The sequence below is a fragment of the Aplysia californica genome, unplaced genomic scaffold, assembly GCF_000002075.1.
Source record: "Aplysia californica isolate F4 #8 unplaced genomic scaffold, AplCal3.0 scaffold00256, whole genome shotgun sequence".
NCBI lineage: Eukaryota > Metazoa > Mollusca > Gastropoda > Aplysiida > Aplysiidae > Aplysia > Aplysia californica.
The window spans coordinates 600,004-617,941 of NW_004797526.1; the positions used below are offsets into that span (position 1 = coordinate 600,004).

The 17,938-nt window shown below is 38.9% G+C and overlaps 2 protein-coding genes across 2 annotated transcripts in view; one reads left to right on the forward strand and one right to left on the reverse strand.

Annotated features, from left to right (window-relative positions):
• LOC101848209 (ubiquitin carboxyl-terminal hydrolase 3) overlaps positions 1 to 16,930 on the reverse strand; it is a 27,994-nt gene extending 11,064 nt beyond the window's left edge. Inside the window, exons 1-10 of the mRNA XM_005100688.3 lie at positions 16,255 to 16,930; positions 12,249 to 12,309; positions 10,779 to 10,868; positions 10,052 to 10,168; positions 4,773 to 4,860; positions 3,126 to 3,211; positions 2,443 to 2,556; positions 1,999 to 2,112; positions 870 to 1,090; positions 463 to 543 (exon numbers count right to left, since the gene is read on the reverse strand). Of these exons, the coding sequence (XP_005100745.1) occupies positions 463 to 543; positions 870 to 1,090; positions 1,999 to 2,112; positions 2,443 to 2,556; positions 3,126 to 3,211; positions 4,773 to 4,860; positions 10,052 to 10,168; positions 10,779 to 10,868; positions 12,249 to 12,309; positions 16,255 to 16,348 (1,066 nt within the window). The 5' untranslated portion in view covers positions 16,349 to 16,930. The remainder of the gene's footprint in view (positions 1 to 462; positions 544 to 869; positions 1,091 to 1,998; positions 2,113 to 2,442; positions 2,557 to 3,125; positions 3,212 to 4,772; positions 4,861 to 10,051; positions 10,169 to 10,778; positions 10,869 to 12,248; positions 12,310 to 16,254) is intronic.
• Positions 4,949 to 9,501, forward strand: LOC106012088 (piggyBac transposable element-derived protein 4-like). The gene has a single exon (XM_013083829.2). It carries the CDS (start codon positions 6,553 to 6,555, stop codon positions 7,825 to 7,827), a length of 1,275 nt encoding a protein of 424 aa, XP_012939283.1. The 5' UTR covers positions 4,949 to 6,552; the 3' UTR covers positions 7,828 to 9,501.
• Positions 16,931 to 17,938: the final 1,008 nt, after the last annotated feature.

The window sequence follows — 17,938 nt, forward strand, 5'->3', positions numbered from 1 at the left end:
ACAACAGACAACCCATCTAAGATAACTTTTCTCCTCAACAATGGGCGACCGTTTAAGACATGTCCAACTGTATATCTAACTTTTCCCCTCAACAATGGGCGATCCTCTAAGACATGTCCAAGTGCATATCTATCTATTCATCTGCATCTATATCCATCTACACCAGCTCCAAATCATTACTGTCATCACACAGTATTAGTTGAAGCCGATGGCAAGTCACAAAAAAATTCAAATAAAACAGCCACAAGCGACAAATGGGCTGCAGAAATATCAACTAGAAGAGCTCTTCAGCTGTTTATGACAAAATTGAAGGCTTTTACAATGAATACAGAGCAAAGCTACGCCCCCAAATGGCAACAAAAAATCACAACAAACAAATTAAAAAAAACCCACCCTGCCATGTGATCACAACACCTGTGATTATAACAAGCCAATGAAATAATGACAAGAACATTTCCCTACCTGACAATGTACAAATGGGCTCTCCTTCCTTTGGTTTCGTGAGGCGACTTGAAAATTGAGCAGGAATATCTAATGACAGATCTGGGGAATGCAAGCAAAACAATGGCTCAGGTCGATTCAACACTAGCCCTACTAGATGTTTCACTTCAGAATTTAAAAACTCAAAACTTTTGTCTGACAGTGCAGGTATCTGGTCTAGAGTAAGGAAATTGATCACAACCCCCCTCCCTCTTTGCTACTGCGCAGGTTGGGTTTGCCAGCCCACACGCCTCAGATTGGATATAAATTATGATTTGAACTAATTTCCACTATAGAGCAATTTTTGCTGCTTGATGACATCCACTATGGGCATGATAGATATAATAAAATAGAATCCATTTCAAGCACACATAAATTTAACAACTTACCTAAGAAAGGATCATGCTTTTTTGACTCGACACCACATATAAGACAGTGGACTTCACTCTGAAGCAGACCACCAAAGATAGCAGTGACAATAGTGCTCTTGCCCTTTGGGCCGATGTACGGGGAATTGTTATTTGGATAAGGTAACAATTCTAACAGCTCAATGTGAAGTCTGTCCAAGAGGTAACGCATGAATTCATGGGCATCCTGCTGCTGGTAGCCCCTGTGAACAAAAAAATAAAAAGCAATTTAGAACCGTAACAAAAAAGTAGACGCTACTTCGGAAAAAAGGTCAATATTATATTCTAAAAGAGGTTCCACTGATATAGGAACTTGTAACCTTGACCCCAGATAAAAGAAAATCAACTCCACATATCAGTATATCACATCTAACATGCAAAAGAAAATTTTATGAAAGCAGTTAAGGTGACAATCAAAAGCATTAGATTCACTGTAAGTGAAGAGGGACCAAAATGAGCCAAAGTCTATAAAAATTACATTTATTCGCACGCTTGCACACACAACTACTACTGCGAATGCATGGGTATCTGATGTAGTAAAAATCGAAATGACAAGAGTAGCACACTGCTGTTACATAATCACAAATGCTAGAAATGTATGGACTGTCATCTCTTTCCTTTGTATTACTACTAAACTGCATGTCCTATGTAAGTTCACTGGAGTTACCTGCATTAAAGCAGTACACAAGTCTCTTTGACATTACAGAAACTGAAATACATCCCCAATCTCACTGTCCAGCACCTGCTTAGCCCCCAATGGCACAAAGTATCAGTTTCATATGGAAAATAGACACCCCTGCCCCTCATACATACATACATACACATACAAGCATAAAAATAAGCTCAAATTGATAGGAATTTCAGTTGCTGTTTCTTCACTTATTTCTAAAAGACAGAAATCTTTTTTTTAAAGCAGAAGAGTTTTGACATAAAAACATTCAACCCACAAATATGAAAAAAAAGTTACAAAAGATGATTTTTAAAATTGAAAGGCTGGTTGATACAGAGTTTAGAATATACAATATATTACACAGCAACAAAAGTAGTTTTAACAAAGCAAACCCAAATACTTAAAAAAAAGCATTACATTTCAACAGAATTATGTATTTACCTAAATCTAGGGACAACTTTCCAAACTACAGTGAAAAGAGATTCTGGAGAAATAGCTCCTTTTGTTCCTTGCCAGAGTGCAACAAGAGTTTTCCTCAGTTCTTCGACCAACAGCCTGTAAACAATGAAAGAAACAAAATAATTTTAGACAACACAGTGAGAAAATTTTAATACATTTTAACGGAAAAAAATGTTAATGAAAAAGATAAGTTTTTCACAGCTAACAAAAAGCAGAAAAGTGAGAAACTTAAAAAAATACACAGTGTAACACAATAGTTCTACACCTGGTGCCCAAATAGTAGCTTTATGAGCACAAAAATAGATTTTTAAATATATAAAACTGCTCAAAGGACAATCTTTCCAGTCTGAACGAGAAAAGCTCCAACTCCATCATGAAAAGATTATGATTTAAAAAAATATATTTAAAAAACACCAAAACACTTACACATCTTCGCCAGAATCCTTTGCCTTTCGAGCGATGTGAACTTTCTTGGCTTTGAGTATTTTGTCGTCTAATGATGGTAGTTGTTTGATGTAGCCACAGAACTCTTGTATATTGCTGAAAAATGTCACAAATGATAATTTTGTCCACAGACACCCCTCCCCCCCATTAAAATAAAATATCATACATTTACAGGAGTACCAAAAAGCCTTTATCTTAAACTTACAAGGCTTTAGCACTAGGGAAACCAAAGCCATTACTAAAAATTCTACTAGACCCTGTTAGAAACAGTTTACAGTGAAACAAAACCTGATCATTCAGAACTTCAGCCTCTAAGCACTGAGACAGCGCCCTTCCTAAATGACTCATGTATACATACGGGTCAGCTGGGAAGCCAAGGCTACACTGAAAATGAAATTAGTACTTTTAGCTTCATTAAAAATTTAAATGTACGAATAACCATACAGCTTGCAAAGAGTAAACTCTGCCAGAAGCAAAACCATACTTCATAAGCTTAAAACAGAAAAATCTGAAAGATGACCCCATTCTTCGAGAAGTAAATAAGCAATCAACCAACTCCAACAAGCAATATTTCCATGACGCCTCAAAAAGTTGCGGATACACATGTTGCATACCAAGATTGAAAAAAATATGGAAAGACAAGATAGAAAAACATGTTAACTTACCTTAATGACTGTAATACAGCATTCATGAAGCATGTATTTCCCAAATTTCTAAGCCCTGAAGCCTTTGGTCTGCGTTGCTTATTATCCTTAAAAATAGAAGATAAAACTTATTAAAAATATTGAAGAAAAGAGAAAAAACTTGAGTTTCGTTTCATTACATTTAAATGTCATCACTGAGGAACGAGTGAAAAAAAAAAGAATCCAGAAAAAACAAACAAAACTTAAGACAGCAACAAGTACCCCACACTTCAATATCAAATGCTGAGCCTGAAAGTAAATTTTTAATTCAAGCTCTTCCAATAAGAATAAGAGTGGTGTGAAGTGTGATCGCGATTTAATTGTTCTATACTGCTCCCACATTATACAATTTTTTCCCTGACAAATTAGCGATAACGATAACCTATGAGCAACATAACATTATTAACCCTTCCAGCCATTTTTGTGCACTCTCTAACCTCAGTCCCAGCCAATAGGCCAGTACAGGAGTATTTTAGAAAAAGAGGCATGTATTCTAAAAAGTGATGTAGTATCTTTGTAATGATGTTTAGATAATAACATAAAACAATGTTTAGAGGTACAGTCGAACCTGTGTAAGACGGCTACCCATTGGCAGGAAGAAAAGTGGCCATCTTCAAGATGAAGAGAACAAACCATTTCCCTCTGAGGTCCCAACTGAAGGTTGTAGCATTGTTGTCGTTGCTGCTGTTTTCGTTGGTTTGTTTCTTGTTTGCTTTTATATTTTGTTGCTTATTTTGAGCAAGGGTGACACTAAAACGAATCGTGTCAGACAAGTAAGGCAGAGTGCCATGGTAAAATAAACACATGGGTCGCCACCACTTGACCCGGAGAATGAGTGACGCTCCTATTGCAAGTTCATGTTGGCGTCCATTGTTACAGACTGGGTACACAGTGACCACTCATCTCACTGACAATTTGTGTTCTGGGTGAGGCTTATGGGTTATGAGGGATCACACGCTTACCTCGCCAGCAGCTTAAAATTTGTTATCTATTGGTCAACAGTGGGAGGGGCCAACACGATCGGTTGGAGGGAACTACCTAACAACAACGACAGGTGATTGGATTATGACGGCTCGCCCACAACACCAGGGGCCAATGAGTCATTAGGACAAAACGTAATGGAGTCACTAAGGTGGCCATCTAAGAAAGGTGTTATTGTTTGGAGTAATAGGGGATGTATGTTCAAATATAGTGGCCGTGGCCACGTTGGACAGGTGGCCGTTTTACACAGTGAAATTATATAGTAAAAACGTAAGGGGGGGAGAAATAGAAAGTGGCCATTTGTACAGCTGGGCGTCTGGCCGTCATGGCAGGTTCGACTGTAAGTAAACAAATATTATGCCAATTAAAGTTTAATTAGGTTCGCTAATTTTGAAAAATGCACAAATACGGTACCCCCCGATTCAGAATATATGCTCTTCGGATGGTGGGAGGTACAAGTGCTGCTGAAAATATACGTGCACGGGGCTGGAAGGGTTAAGAGTCAAAAGCATGGTCACAATTCTTTAAATTGGAGCATATGAACAGTGAACAGAATCTTTTCCCTCCATGCCATGCAGGACTTAAAAATTCCACTGCTTCATAAAGTCGAGAGGCTTGTAAATTTTTTAAAAAAGATGCAACACAAACCCTTTTCCGTCTCTTGTGATCTCTGTCATTCTCCAATGAGTCTGAAGAATCTCGACGATGAACTTTGCCTTTAGGTACATTCTGGTCACTACAAAGAAATACATTACCATCGATTAAAACCACATCTATCATTAAAGTTCAACACATAATTATTGTCTCATTCATTCTTGTTACTGTCTTTAACACTTAGCCTCCACTTCACGCCGATCGGCGAGCTTCCGGTTTAGCCCCTTGACTCCACATCACGCCTTTCGGCGTTGTGTACCCTAGTGACTGCATAACAACCAAAATCATTCTATTTATCAGTCATAGTGAACTCCCCTTTGACATGCGCACTAAATATCAAAAGCTACTTCCTTCCGCGTCCTTTCTCAGCCTTTTGCGGGAAAATTGACGGTGCGAATGCTTTGTCTCGTGTTGTGAATCGAAGTGATGGCATCTACCAGTGACAACTCTATTTTTCGCCACGATGACGACTCAGGAGACGAGTTTCCTGATGATGTTAGCGATGCTTCTACTATTAGTTACACTGTAGGAGGATCTGAGGAAACAAGTAGGTCTTCGTCTCCTGTTCCTTTTGTTTGTGATGAGCCTAGTTCTAGTTCTAGATCTAGTACTACGACAGCGAGGAGGAGACCGACGCCTGGGGCTGCACGTCAACAAGCCAGTAGATCTAGGCCTACAGCTAACCACGCTCATCAGTTTGACTGGCTAGTCTACGACGATCGCGATCCCTACGAAGCAGAACGATGGATGCCAGCATTCTCTTCACCTACAGGCATTGTTGTTGACAGCAGCAACTTTGATGCTGTCAAATACTTCAGCTTGTTTTTCACTGACGATGTCATCAACTTGCTGGTGAGGGAGACAAACGCCTACGCCAGACACTGTCTACTCGCTCGCGACTGTTACTACAAGGAACGGTGGAAAGAAACCGATGCGGTGGAGATGCGAGCTTTCATAGGACTGCAAATAGGTAAGACGAAGTCTTTGTTTTTATTATATTACATTCGTAGTGTTAGATCTAGATTAGATCTAGATCTAGTCCATGAGATCTATGAATGAATGAATGTCATAATCTTTCATCCAAGTATTCTTATCATGGTCCTCGGGCTTGGCTGTCCTAGTTCATGAGTATAGAGTTGTGTTGTAGGCTATAGATCTAGATCACATGGGGCATGGGGAGAGTGCATGTCACATGTGACATGTGTTTGTGTGAGTGGACATATTACTAAATTAGATCTAATCTATGCGTTTGTTTGTGTTATGAATCAGGAGTGTTGATCATGGTCCTTGTGCTTGGAGTCCTAGTTCATGATTATAATTTTTTTGTGCATAGATTACATGGGAGAGTGTATGTCACATGTGTTTGTGTGAGTGGACATAGAATCTTATGACATGAATATTTATAGTTTGTCGTTATGACACTAGACGTCTAGTATTAGTTTACATTGCGAAAAGAGAAGGTTGGTATATTTCGTTTGATTGTTGTTAGCATATAATTTAGAAGGAATATTGATCTAAAATATTGTAACTTTACTTGGGTAGATTTGGTGTCTATATATAGATCTATATATTATGTGGGCGCCGAGGCGTCGGTGGCGATTTGGTTAGAACATTGACTCATGCGCTATACATGTGCTATTATTATTTTATATATTTTATTGGTTTGTCTTTTTTATTGTTACATTGTCAAGTGATCAGTGATTGTAAAAGTGTTATGTTGAACATGCGATTTCCAAATTTCACACTTTTTTTCTCGTGTTTATAATTCACAGCCATGGGCTTCAGTCCGAAGAAAAGTCTGGAGGACTACTGGGACAGCTACTGGCTGTTTGAGACTAAATTTAGCGACGTCCTCTCCCGCCACCGGTATCAGATGTTGCAAGCCTTTTTTCATGTGAGTGACATACAGACACACATTCCTCGTGGTCAGGATGGTTACAAACCACTAGCTAAAATTCAGCCTCTGCTCGACCTCCTTGTTCCGCAGCTGTCTGCGGTGTACTACCCTCATCGAGAGATCAGCATTGACGAGAGCATGGCGCGGTTCAAGGGCAGATGTCACTTTCGTCAATTTATGCCCGACAAACCGACCAAGAGGGGTTTCAAGGTGTTCGTCGTTTGTGATGCCCGTAATTACTATGCCCTAAACCTCATGATATATACTGGTAAAGAGCACTTTGTCGTTCCTCAGGACAAGAGTTTCACCGAGCATCTCGTAACTACTCTTATGGCACGGTACATGGACAAAGGGCATGTCCTGTTCATGGACAACTTTTATTCTTCTCCGTCGTTGTTTGCGACTCTTCAGGGTGCTTTGACTGGTGCTGTCGGCACTGTTGTCGAAAGTCGACGTGATTTCCCAGCTGAGCTGAAGCGCGCAAACCTAATTTTGAAAAAAGGAGACGACCCTGTGTTTTACAGGTCCAACGACATGGTCGCTGTCTCCTGGCACGACACGAAACGTGTAAACCTCCTGAGCACGGTCCATACTAACAATACTGTGCACAAGCGCATTCGTGCGAAAGATGCCCCAGGCGGGTACAGGTCTGTCGACAAACCGGTCATCGCGGACACGTACAACTCATTCATGGGTGGCGTGGACCATTTTGACCAGCTGATGAAGAACTACGCGTATCCACACCGCAATTATAAATGGTACCACGCCCTGTACCACTACCTGAAAGACCTTTCTTTGGTCAACGGCTGCATCCTCATGGTGCGAGATGGCCATTCGACATCTGCAAAGGATTTCCGCAAATCTGTGGTGGACGCCCTCATTCGGCCTCACATGATTCGGCGACAGAACGACAGACACCAAACAAACAACGCTGTCGATCGCCTAAATGCTGCAGCCTTCGGGCATTTCCCAGCAAAATTTGCAGACCCTAAGCACCGCCCCGTTTGCAAAGTCTGCGCTTCCGTCAAGAAACGTGCTCAGTGTCGGCATTATTGTCCCACGTGCAATGTTGCACTTTGTATTGACAACTGCTTCAGAATATACCACACGGCAAAAGATATCAAGGAAGCAAGGCAACAGCTGACTCAGTGAACAGTTATGTGTGTGAATTCATATGTGCTGATGGATTATTTTGCGCCAGTGAGTGAGTTGGGCTAATTCTAGTCAATGTCACACTATATTTGCATGTGTATGCCAACAGAACAACTGCACTTCAAAACAGCTAACATGATAATATAGTTTTCAGTATTGTGTCATTCTAACCTGTGGTATATTTTTTTACATCTTGCTCGTTGTTTCATGCAGATCACTTTCACACAAAAGCTATCCGTTTCTTAGAAATATTATTTTTGCGTTTTTCCCAATCGGAACATTTTATTCAAAGTTGTTGTCTTTTTTTCGTATTTCTTGTGTTTTCTACATATTTCCTCTATTTTCATGGGCTCAAAACAGTTTCATGTTTTGTGTGAGACGTGGTATTGCAAAAATTTGAATTGTGCTAAACAATTTGTGTGCTGAGGAAATTTCTTCCGAGTTAGACTTTCAGCACCTTTAGATTCTATTTTCCTTCCGACTCACTCAATACGTAAATACTTCTATGCGTATGGTTCATATCATTCGCAAATGGTCAAATTAATTTTGAAGCAAGTTTTAGATGGTATCTGTTTTGATTTTTTTGTTATTCTACTGCCAAAAAAAGCAAATTTGGGCTTTTTTGTGTTATACTTGATCATTACATAATCAAAATGGCCGCCTTTTCCGCATATATATGTTTTTTTTTTCCGTTTTCTGAATGCTCTGTCAATTATTATGCACCCTGCAAAATTTCATGATGATACATGTATTAGTTTTTGAGAAATTTGAATTTTACTGAACCACCCTATGCTGTGAAAATAGCCTCCGATTTAGACTGTTTCAGTACGTTTCCGTATTTCCTTCCGACTCCCTCAAAATGCGAAAATACTTCAATTTCTATGGTGCATATCACTCAGAAATGGTCAAATCAACTTTGAAGGGTGTTTTAGGTGGTATCTGTTTTGATTTTTAAATTATTCTACTTCCAAAGAAGCAAATTTTGGCCTTTTTTGTGTTATAATTGCTCATTACATAATCACAATGGCCGCTTTTTCCGCGTAATTTTTTTTTTTTTTTTTTTTCTGAATGCTTTGTCTATTCTTATGTACCCTGTAAAAATTCATGATGATACATGTATTGGTTTTTGAGAACTTTGAATTTTACTGAACCACCCTATGCTGTGAAAATAGCCTCCGATTTAGACTGTTTCAGTACGTTTCCGTATTTCCTTCCGACTCCCTCAAAATGCGAAATTACTTCAATTTCTATGGTGCATATCACTTAGAAATGGTCAAATCAACTTTGAAGGGTGTTTTAGGGGGTATCTGTTTTGATTTTTGTATTATTCTACTTCCAAAGAAGCATATTTTGGCTTTTTTGGTGTTATAATTGCTCATTACATAATTGCAATGGCCGCCTTTTCCACTTTTTTTTTTTTTTTTTTGCCTTTTCTAAATGCTTCTTCTATTCTGATGCACCCTGTAAAATTTCATGGTGATACCCATATTAGTTTTTGAGAAATTTGAATTGAACTGAACCACCCCTGTGCTTTGACAGTGGCCTTCGATTTAGCTTGTTTCGATACCTTTTTTATTTTCTTCTGACACTCTCAAAAACCAGAAATACTTCTGTTGCTGTGGTTCATGTCACTCACAAGTGACCAAATAAACTTTGTAACATGATATATGAAATATACCTTGTTGATTTGAATGTTTTACCCCTCCAAAACAGCCATTTATACCTTTTTTCATATAATATCTCATTATATATTCAAAATGGCCGCCCTGGTTACGTGGTAAAAAAATTTTTTTTTTCAAAATCTATATGTCAATTCAATTTTCTAAGACTGCTGAAAATTTGAAGGTGATCTGTGCAATCATTACTGAGAAAACTACATTTTACTGAACTACCCCCATTTTTCTGGAATTGCTGCTCAGTGGTGCGTGGAGGAAAGGGTTTTTCCTCTATATCCTATGTGGGGGAAAAGTGTTAAGCCGCATCCCTGATCTTAAGGTAGCTAAGATCAAACACAAAGCTTTCTCGGATATGGGTGAAAAAAAAAAAAAGAGTGTATTTCAGCAAACAAACTTAAAACATTCAAAACGAGGAGAATAAAAATTACCTGTTCACTTGACAAATATTTAAACCACTGTAAAGATGATACTTAACAAAATATAAGTGTTGGAGTTCATTTCAACAACCTTAATCACATAGCAAAAATTCCAGTTTTAATCTCATATACCTTTCAGGACAAGGTTCACTGTTGTTTGTCACTTGGGTTAAGGACTGGTATTGCTGCCGCAATTTTTGAAGATGACCAAAACTTGTGTCGTTGATGATGAACTCATCACATTTGTAACTGGGGGAAAAAAAAGCACTGCTATGTAAATCTATGCTCATTGAAAATTACTTGTGGACATCATGACATGCCAGTGAGTCAAGATTCTTTCAGGAACATTTTCTATAATCTAGCATTAAACTGAGCATGCCTTGATACAAATGCAATAGCTGACTAAAAGTGAGGCTTTTTGACAAAGGCAATCCAAAACGTGATAGACAGAGAAGGGAAACTAAACAAAAACGGTCAGTGACAATTCATGGTACAACAACAGTGAATTCATTGAGCAAAGAGAAGCACATCAACATGATAAATCCATTTAAGGTTGCGGAAGAGCAAAACAATTGGAAGGAAATAGTACAGACAAAGAGAGGGTTACGGTAAAGGCACTTTGGTAATTCATGTTCTTAGCCTAATCACTTATGGTTGGTTATGGCATCTGCAGCAAAATTTTGAACAGCTGCATGGTTACACAGGGACAACTTTTTAAATATATCTACACACCACCAAGCCATGTGGCATGATGGGCTATAACTACTGCCCCAAGTTCACTATACTCCTATCTTAGGTAACAAATGGTATCTCTGCTGTCATCTGAAAGGTACCAGTACCATTAATAATGTATTCTTACCAGAACGCCATGAGATTTTGGCAGTCCATACAGACAGCATGAAGTTCACTGTGAGCTTCATGATGTTCCTTGGCATGACCTTTCACATACCTGGCAAGAATGAGAGAAAGAGGTGTTAACACAAAAGCTTATTTTTATTGATCCCGAAAGAGGTCTAGGCAAAGTTGAACTTGAACTGGTAATGTAGTATAAAACTAAAACACATAGAGATAAAATCAGAATATAATTCCTTTTCACACTGGGCAAAAAACCAATAGACGACTCATTATAAGACAGAACATGCATCATACACTCTTGAAACAAATCCCAGTTGTTTAAAACAAATCTGGAGATGGGGCAAAAGAATATATATCTGTCAATTCTTGGTCACTGTAATGTTTTATTAATCATAATTTCAATACAGTAGTCTCCGCCTTATGGAGCGCCATACAAAGGCACAATCCGATCAAACACAACCGTTCGTCATATATGGCAGTTTTTTACTTTATAATTTAGACGTACAAAAGCACAGTTACTTCCTTTAAACGCACGCTTCGAACCCTCAAACAAGCAGACAGGTAAAGCTAGACAAAGAGAAATTTTTTACACAAACCTACACAGCTTGCATGGACAAGTCTAAACACACATAAGATATTCGGTGAAGAGAGTGATGGAGAATGTTAACCCATCATACTGTCCACAGACACAGAGAGAGGTCAAGGACTGGGTGAGCAATATGTTTGGGGTGTGTGGGTGTGTGACTGAAATGTATTTTGGTTGGTCACTCATAATGAATGCGTCTTAAAGAGAAGGCTTCTCACTTATGTTTGAGTGACCAATGTTTGGTAAGACCTATGAATATGATGAAACCAATATGCGTCAATACTCCACAACACTAGAATAGGCCTACAGAATTAAAGATTCGTCAAGTGATCAGCTATGCTCCAAGAACTTATAACGTACTTGTTCAATGAATAATAAAAGAAAAATTTCTCAGAATGTCTGATATCATCCATGCATTTACCGGGTTGCAATAGATGATCATCATGACAGGCCGCCAGGGGTGGTCGCTTGGAAAGCCATGTGGCAGAGCACTCTTCCATGACTATCACAAATAGTTTCCTCAAGTGATCTGATCCCGACTTGTTAGTGTATCATATTAGCACAGCGAGTCAGTCATTAAAATTGCTTTTTTCCACCTCTTTTGTAGTCATCCGTGATTGAGGAATCCATAAAACAGACACATTTCGTTGCATTGGTGAAAGTGGAACCCCCCCCCCCCACACACACACACAGTTCAGGGGAGGTCACTAAATATTAAGAAAAAGAAACAGTTGTGTCCCTTTTCCCAGGTTCAGGTCAAACACAAATTCCTGTGTAAACACAGGTTTAGAGGAGCCCTCCAAAGGACCATGCTTTTAGCCTGCAGAGACCACTGTACAGAAACAATAAGCTACAGACAGCAAAGCATTGAAACAAGATAATACTTACCTGCCACAATTTATTTCACCACAAGTTAAACAGATCCATGGGCTTTCTTCAGTATGACAAACTGCAATAAATAGTACACAAAATGAAATCAGACATGCTTTTACTGTGGTACATAAAAAAAATAATTCGTTTTCCTTTGGTGAAAAATATCCACAAAAACATCTTGCAAGAGTAAAGTATTCTTTTCCAATTTCAAACCGTCTTTTCCATGACGTACACACATTCAATATTGGAGAGAACTTCTCTCATTATCAAGTAAAGTCATTTTCAAGATGGTCCTAAAAAAAAAAGCCCTGGCTGCTAAGGCTATATCATACTTCGAGGAAAAAAGTCCAGTGGCCACGAGTGGACGATGAGCTCAGGCTCACAATAATCATCACAATGTCAAAAGATTCTATGTCAATGATACAGCGTTTTGACGGGTACTGTACATCAGACTTTTAATGCAATTGTTTTTTCACATTTCACCCATTTCGCTTTTTGCGAACCTTTTAAATTCGCTATTTAATTTTCCCAGGGAAATTATTTTGGTTCCGATACAGTCGCGCTCCTTTAAACATTTCGTGAATAACTTGAATTTGCTGATTTCTTTACAATTTGCGAATCGCTAAAACCCCTCCCTCCGTTATACAGCAGTCACTGGGGTGTGTCCTTGAACTACACACAATAACCCTAGCTCAAAAACAGGGCACAGCACAAGGGTGACCAGCAATGGTGTGTATGGATTTTCTAGGTTTGTGATGTTAAAGTAATTCATACATTTACTCAAGGGAATCATTAGAATGGAGTATATTATTTTTATGAGTTCCAAGTAGTGACAGCATCACTGTCGTCAATAAGGAGTTGCCGCTGTAGTGGTGGTCGAAAGAAATTCATGATTGTTTGGGCCCTGGCCCTAAGCTCTAGGCTGTCATGCTAAAGGCATGTGGGCAGCTACAGTAGAAACCTGAAATACAGAGATGGTGGGACCAGACAAAAAGTCCTGTTACATCCGATCCCTGTTAAATCAGAAATGCAAGGGAAGTAAGCAGTATTTATTCATAGGTAGTTTCCTTTGCCACGAGTACCCACGAACCAGGGTTTTGGCCATGTGGTAGGCCTGCGCATGACACATTACACTTGCGTGTAGCTAGGCTAGATCGAAGTCTGCAGCACACAATAAAAAATCAAATAAAGTTGACAAACCAAAAGGTGTCAATTCCGACTGTAATACACACAAAAAAAAGAAAAACTGATTCATTATTCTTCAGAGCCATCTCAGTGTTCATATTCCAGTCTTTTCAGACTTTCAATTTTTCCCTCGTGAAAATCTCAAGACTCCTGGATCACTTCCTTTTCATCAAATGAAAATACCTCAATGCTTGCTTTCATGTTAAATTATCAGTTTGTTGTTAACAGCCTTTGTGGTCAGTGAACTGCAGAGTGCTGTATTTCAGACACAGACACAATTTCATAAAAGGTGACTGCTTGTCAACTGTGTTTGTGTGTGGGCGTTGTTGTCAAATCATTGACTTGGCTTTGGGATATAAGAAAGAAAATGCTGCTGCCAGATGCACACCACCTACGTTTTAACACTTTGCCGTCTCATCCTGCTGATTGGCGATGTCTACGACCCAGTTTCTTTGGATTTTCCCCAAAATATGATGGCAAAGTAGCATATGCAAACCCTCAAAACGAAATTTTAAAGAGTAACGCTCACGCACCTCCAAAATTCAAAGGGGATTTGCAGGTTTAATGCGCAATATTTATTATTATATGGGACGGCCTGGGCGTTGAGTCAAAAAAAAAAAAAAAGGCTATATTTGTGTAAAAATTGCCAGATGGGCGGAAAAATGCAAATGTTGGTTTCTTCAATATATAGATCTAGATCTAGATAATTATTTTGACGAGTGCCTGATTTAATTGACAGGAAGCAACAGCGAGCACCTAGCACACCTCTGTGACTGGCCCAAAGTCGCCAAAGATGACGTATTTCCACTATCTATTTTTGTCGTCTTCCGGGGCTTCCCTCGCCAGTTGACTAAATGATAGATCTCACCGTGGCGAGCCCACGCCATGGCCATGGGCTATGTCACTAAGATTCATCGCAGACTACTATGGCTGTGAGTGCGTGCGCGCATGTGTATCATGTGTGCGTACGTGTTTGTGTGATGTGTGTGAGTGTGAGCACAACTTTGAGGAATGGCCACCTCTATTCTCACCCGGAGTGAGAATAGTGCCGGCGAGTCTTGTGGCTATTCTCACCCGATGCGCGTTCACCAAATTTTGCGTTCACCCTAAACCACAGAATTCTACACTGTGATAACAGAAAAATTGTAGAATTCTGTGCCGTGAACAAACGTTCCATTACAACTGTAGCCTACTAAAAGCGTACAATTTTGTCTGTGGGAAGTGGAGAGAGAGAGAGAGAGAAAGAGAGAGAGAGAGAGAGGAGTAGCGCGAGAACTTCCAGGCAAAACAAAATGGCGACCCGCGTAGTTCGGCTCGATTCGAAAAGTTAAATAGCCGTAGCATCTTTGTAGACAACCAAATTAATTTACTTTTGTGTTTTAACATCATTTTTAAACTTTGTATTGGTCAAGAAAGTGTCTATTCTCACCCGCCCGGAAGTTCTCGCAAGATCAACTCCTCCCCTCTTCTCTCTCTCTCTGTCTCTTTCTGAATACTGTCTATCGGTGTGGACGATCAAATTGACCAAAACAAAGTTAAAAAATGATGTTAAAACACAAAAGTAAATTAATTTGGTTGTCTACAAAGATGCTACGGCTATTTAACTTTTCGAATCGAGCCGAACTACGCGGGTCGCCATTTTGTTTTGCCCGGAAATTCTCGCGCTACTCCTCTCTCTCTTTCTCTCTCCACTGCCCACAGACAAAATTGTACGCTTTTAGTAGGCTACAGTTGTAATGGGACGTTTGTTCACGGCACAGAATACTACAATTTTTCTGTTATCACAGAGTAGAATTCTGTGGTTTAGGGTGAACGCAAAATTTGGTGAATGCGCACCGGGTGAGAATAGCCACAAGACTCGCCTGCACTATTCTCACTCCGGGTCAATTTGATCGTCCACACCGATAGACAGTATTCAGAAAGAGACAGAGAGAGAGAGAAGAGGGGAGGAGTTGATCTTGTGAGAACTTCCGGGCGGGTGAGAATAGCCACTTTCTTGAGGAAAAGGTAAATCTATGGAACGAAAATTGCTAAGAATGATAACAGAAATTAATACAAAAAACAAGCCTAAACACATCTAAATGTAGATTTAGATCTAGTCAATAGTATAGTTACTGGCGAGGGAAACCCAGAGTCTTGTGGGAGGCCCCGGAAGATGACAAAATACATGGCTGAAATACTTCATGATCTAATCTAGATATTTGGGCCAATCACAGCATGTGTGCTAGGTGCTCGCTGTAGCTTCAAGATTCGTATTTCATTGTCACTGCTGAGATGCCATAATTTCTTTTTTCAATATACGATGGAATATAATGGGCACGATGGAAAATAATGGGCGTACTTTGTAACCTCTTGACTCTGAGAGAATAGGGACAGACTGATGATAGAGAGATCTACTGAAACTATCAGTATCATAAGTTATGGTATGACTAAAAAGTAAAAGTAAAGTCTTGATTGTAGATTGTAGAAGTTTTAGAGTAGCCTAGCCTAGATCTAAATCTAGGCCTATTCCTATTCCATAATATAAAGGCTAGGCTAGTAACACAGGATAGGCCTAAGCCAGCCCTAAGAAGACAATTTATTTACATAACATTATTATTGAATGGGAGAAATAGGCCAAATGAAAAATACATTCCAGACAACACTTAAACTTACTAACCTAGCTACTAGATCTAGATCTAGACATACCACAGACAATAGCCTACCTAGATCTAGAACAGATTTTTATCTAAACTAGATCTAGACATCCAGATCTTGCCCAGAATCTAGATCTAGACTTCTGGGCTAGGCTACCAATCTACATGACTCTAATTTGTAGTTTGTTGTGCACACCTACCAGAACACTTGAAAATTGGGCTTTCCGTGCTCGGCGTTACATTTGACAAATCAAATGCTATTCTTGCACTTCCTTCTATGTGCGGACACTCCATTGCAATCAGAATGGTGATTTGCGATTTTTAAAAAAATCAGACGTTTGCATATGTTGTAAGAGATGTTTCAATCGACAGACTCTGAACCAAGCAGACGTCTTGTTCTTCTTTGTGAAACAAATCGAGCCAAGGCTATTTGAGCGATGCTTGTGTGCACCGACCTAGCCCCACTCCACAAGGCATTGTTCGATTCTGAAAGAGCCGCTCGCCATGTGTAAAAATGGAGTCTGAATTAATCCACTTGCAATTATAATTCACAACTTTTGCAGAAATTTAAGAAAATGCCGATCAAAGAACAAGGCACTGCTTTTTTTTTCGAAATGAGCTTTTGATTTTGATTCCAATAGAGAAAGCCAGTACAATACTAGGCCTACATGAAATACACAGACATCATTAGGATCAACCATGAGACCAAGTGCCAGATAGCTGGGAGTTTTCCGGAACATCTATTACACACATTCTTGAACAGCAAATAAATAGATATGTATTAGGTTTTAATTCTTCACTTTTTGCCCAAATATTTCAAAATAACAATTTTATAATCTGATCAAAATCAGCATTTCCATTTAGTTTATGAGCTATATATTTTGGCATGAGGAAATTCTTGTTGTGCCAACTGGCATTGTTTCTAATGTCTCACTTTGAACTCACCGGTGAGGTCATATATTTTCTGTATCACTACTCCATTTTTAAAATTATGATCAAAACAATATTTAGCCACTATATTGTGCAAACAATACTCATTTGCAATTTGTTTAGAGCTTTGATATTATGATGAAATGAGAAAGTATTTGAAATCGTTGCATATGCCTATGATGACAGTAATGGATTCCTTTTCTTTCGCGGATGGCCGCGATATCGGATTTGCACTGCTTCTCTCTATTTTTTTTCAGGATGAAATAAGAAAAATAACATGTAAAATTTAATGGTCGTGTTGGGGCAGCAAAAAAACTTGAAATGTATTTCCCACCAGAAGAAAAATTTCCGTTCCTAATTGTTACCCATTTGAAATTTCATTTAGACGTAGCGCTGTGTAGAAAACGCTGCTGCACAGAATTCTACACTTAGTGTAGAATTCTGTGCGCTGCTGTCAAATTTCATAATTCTATCTGGTAGCAGTATTTGGCGTATTTATACGGTACTTAACCAGTAAATAATAGTAAAAAAAAAATACAAACAATTATAACAGAATTACATTAATTTACAAGCTTGAAGTTGTGACTATAAAAAGTAGATCTTATTGAATGTATGTAGATCTAATTAAAAGCATATTAGATGAAAATTGAAAATAACTTCTTATATCTGCATAAGAAAAAATGTGAAGCGTGTAGGCCTATTATAATAATATATATATGTATAATTTAATGTGTTTGTGTTTGTGTGTGTGTGTGTGGGGGGGGGGGGGGGGGGGTAGTAGCACTATTAAAAAAAAAAGTAATGTAGGACACACTCGAATCTGGGCGTCTCATACATCTACTTTTTCTTCTTCTTCTTCTTCTTCTCCTTCTCCTTCTTCTTCTTCCTCTTCTTCTTCTCCTTCTTCTTCTTCTTCTTCTTCTTCTTCTTCTTCTTCTTCTTCTTCTTCTTCTT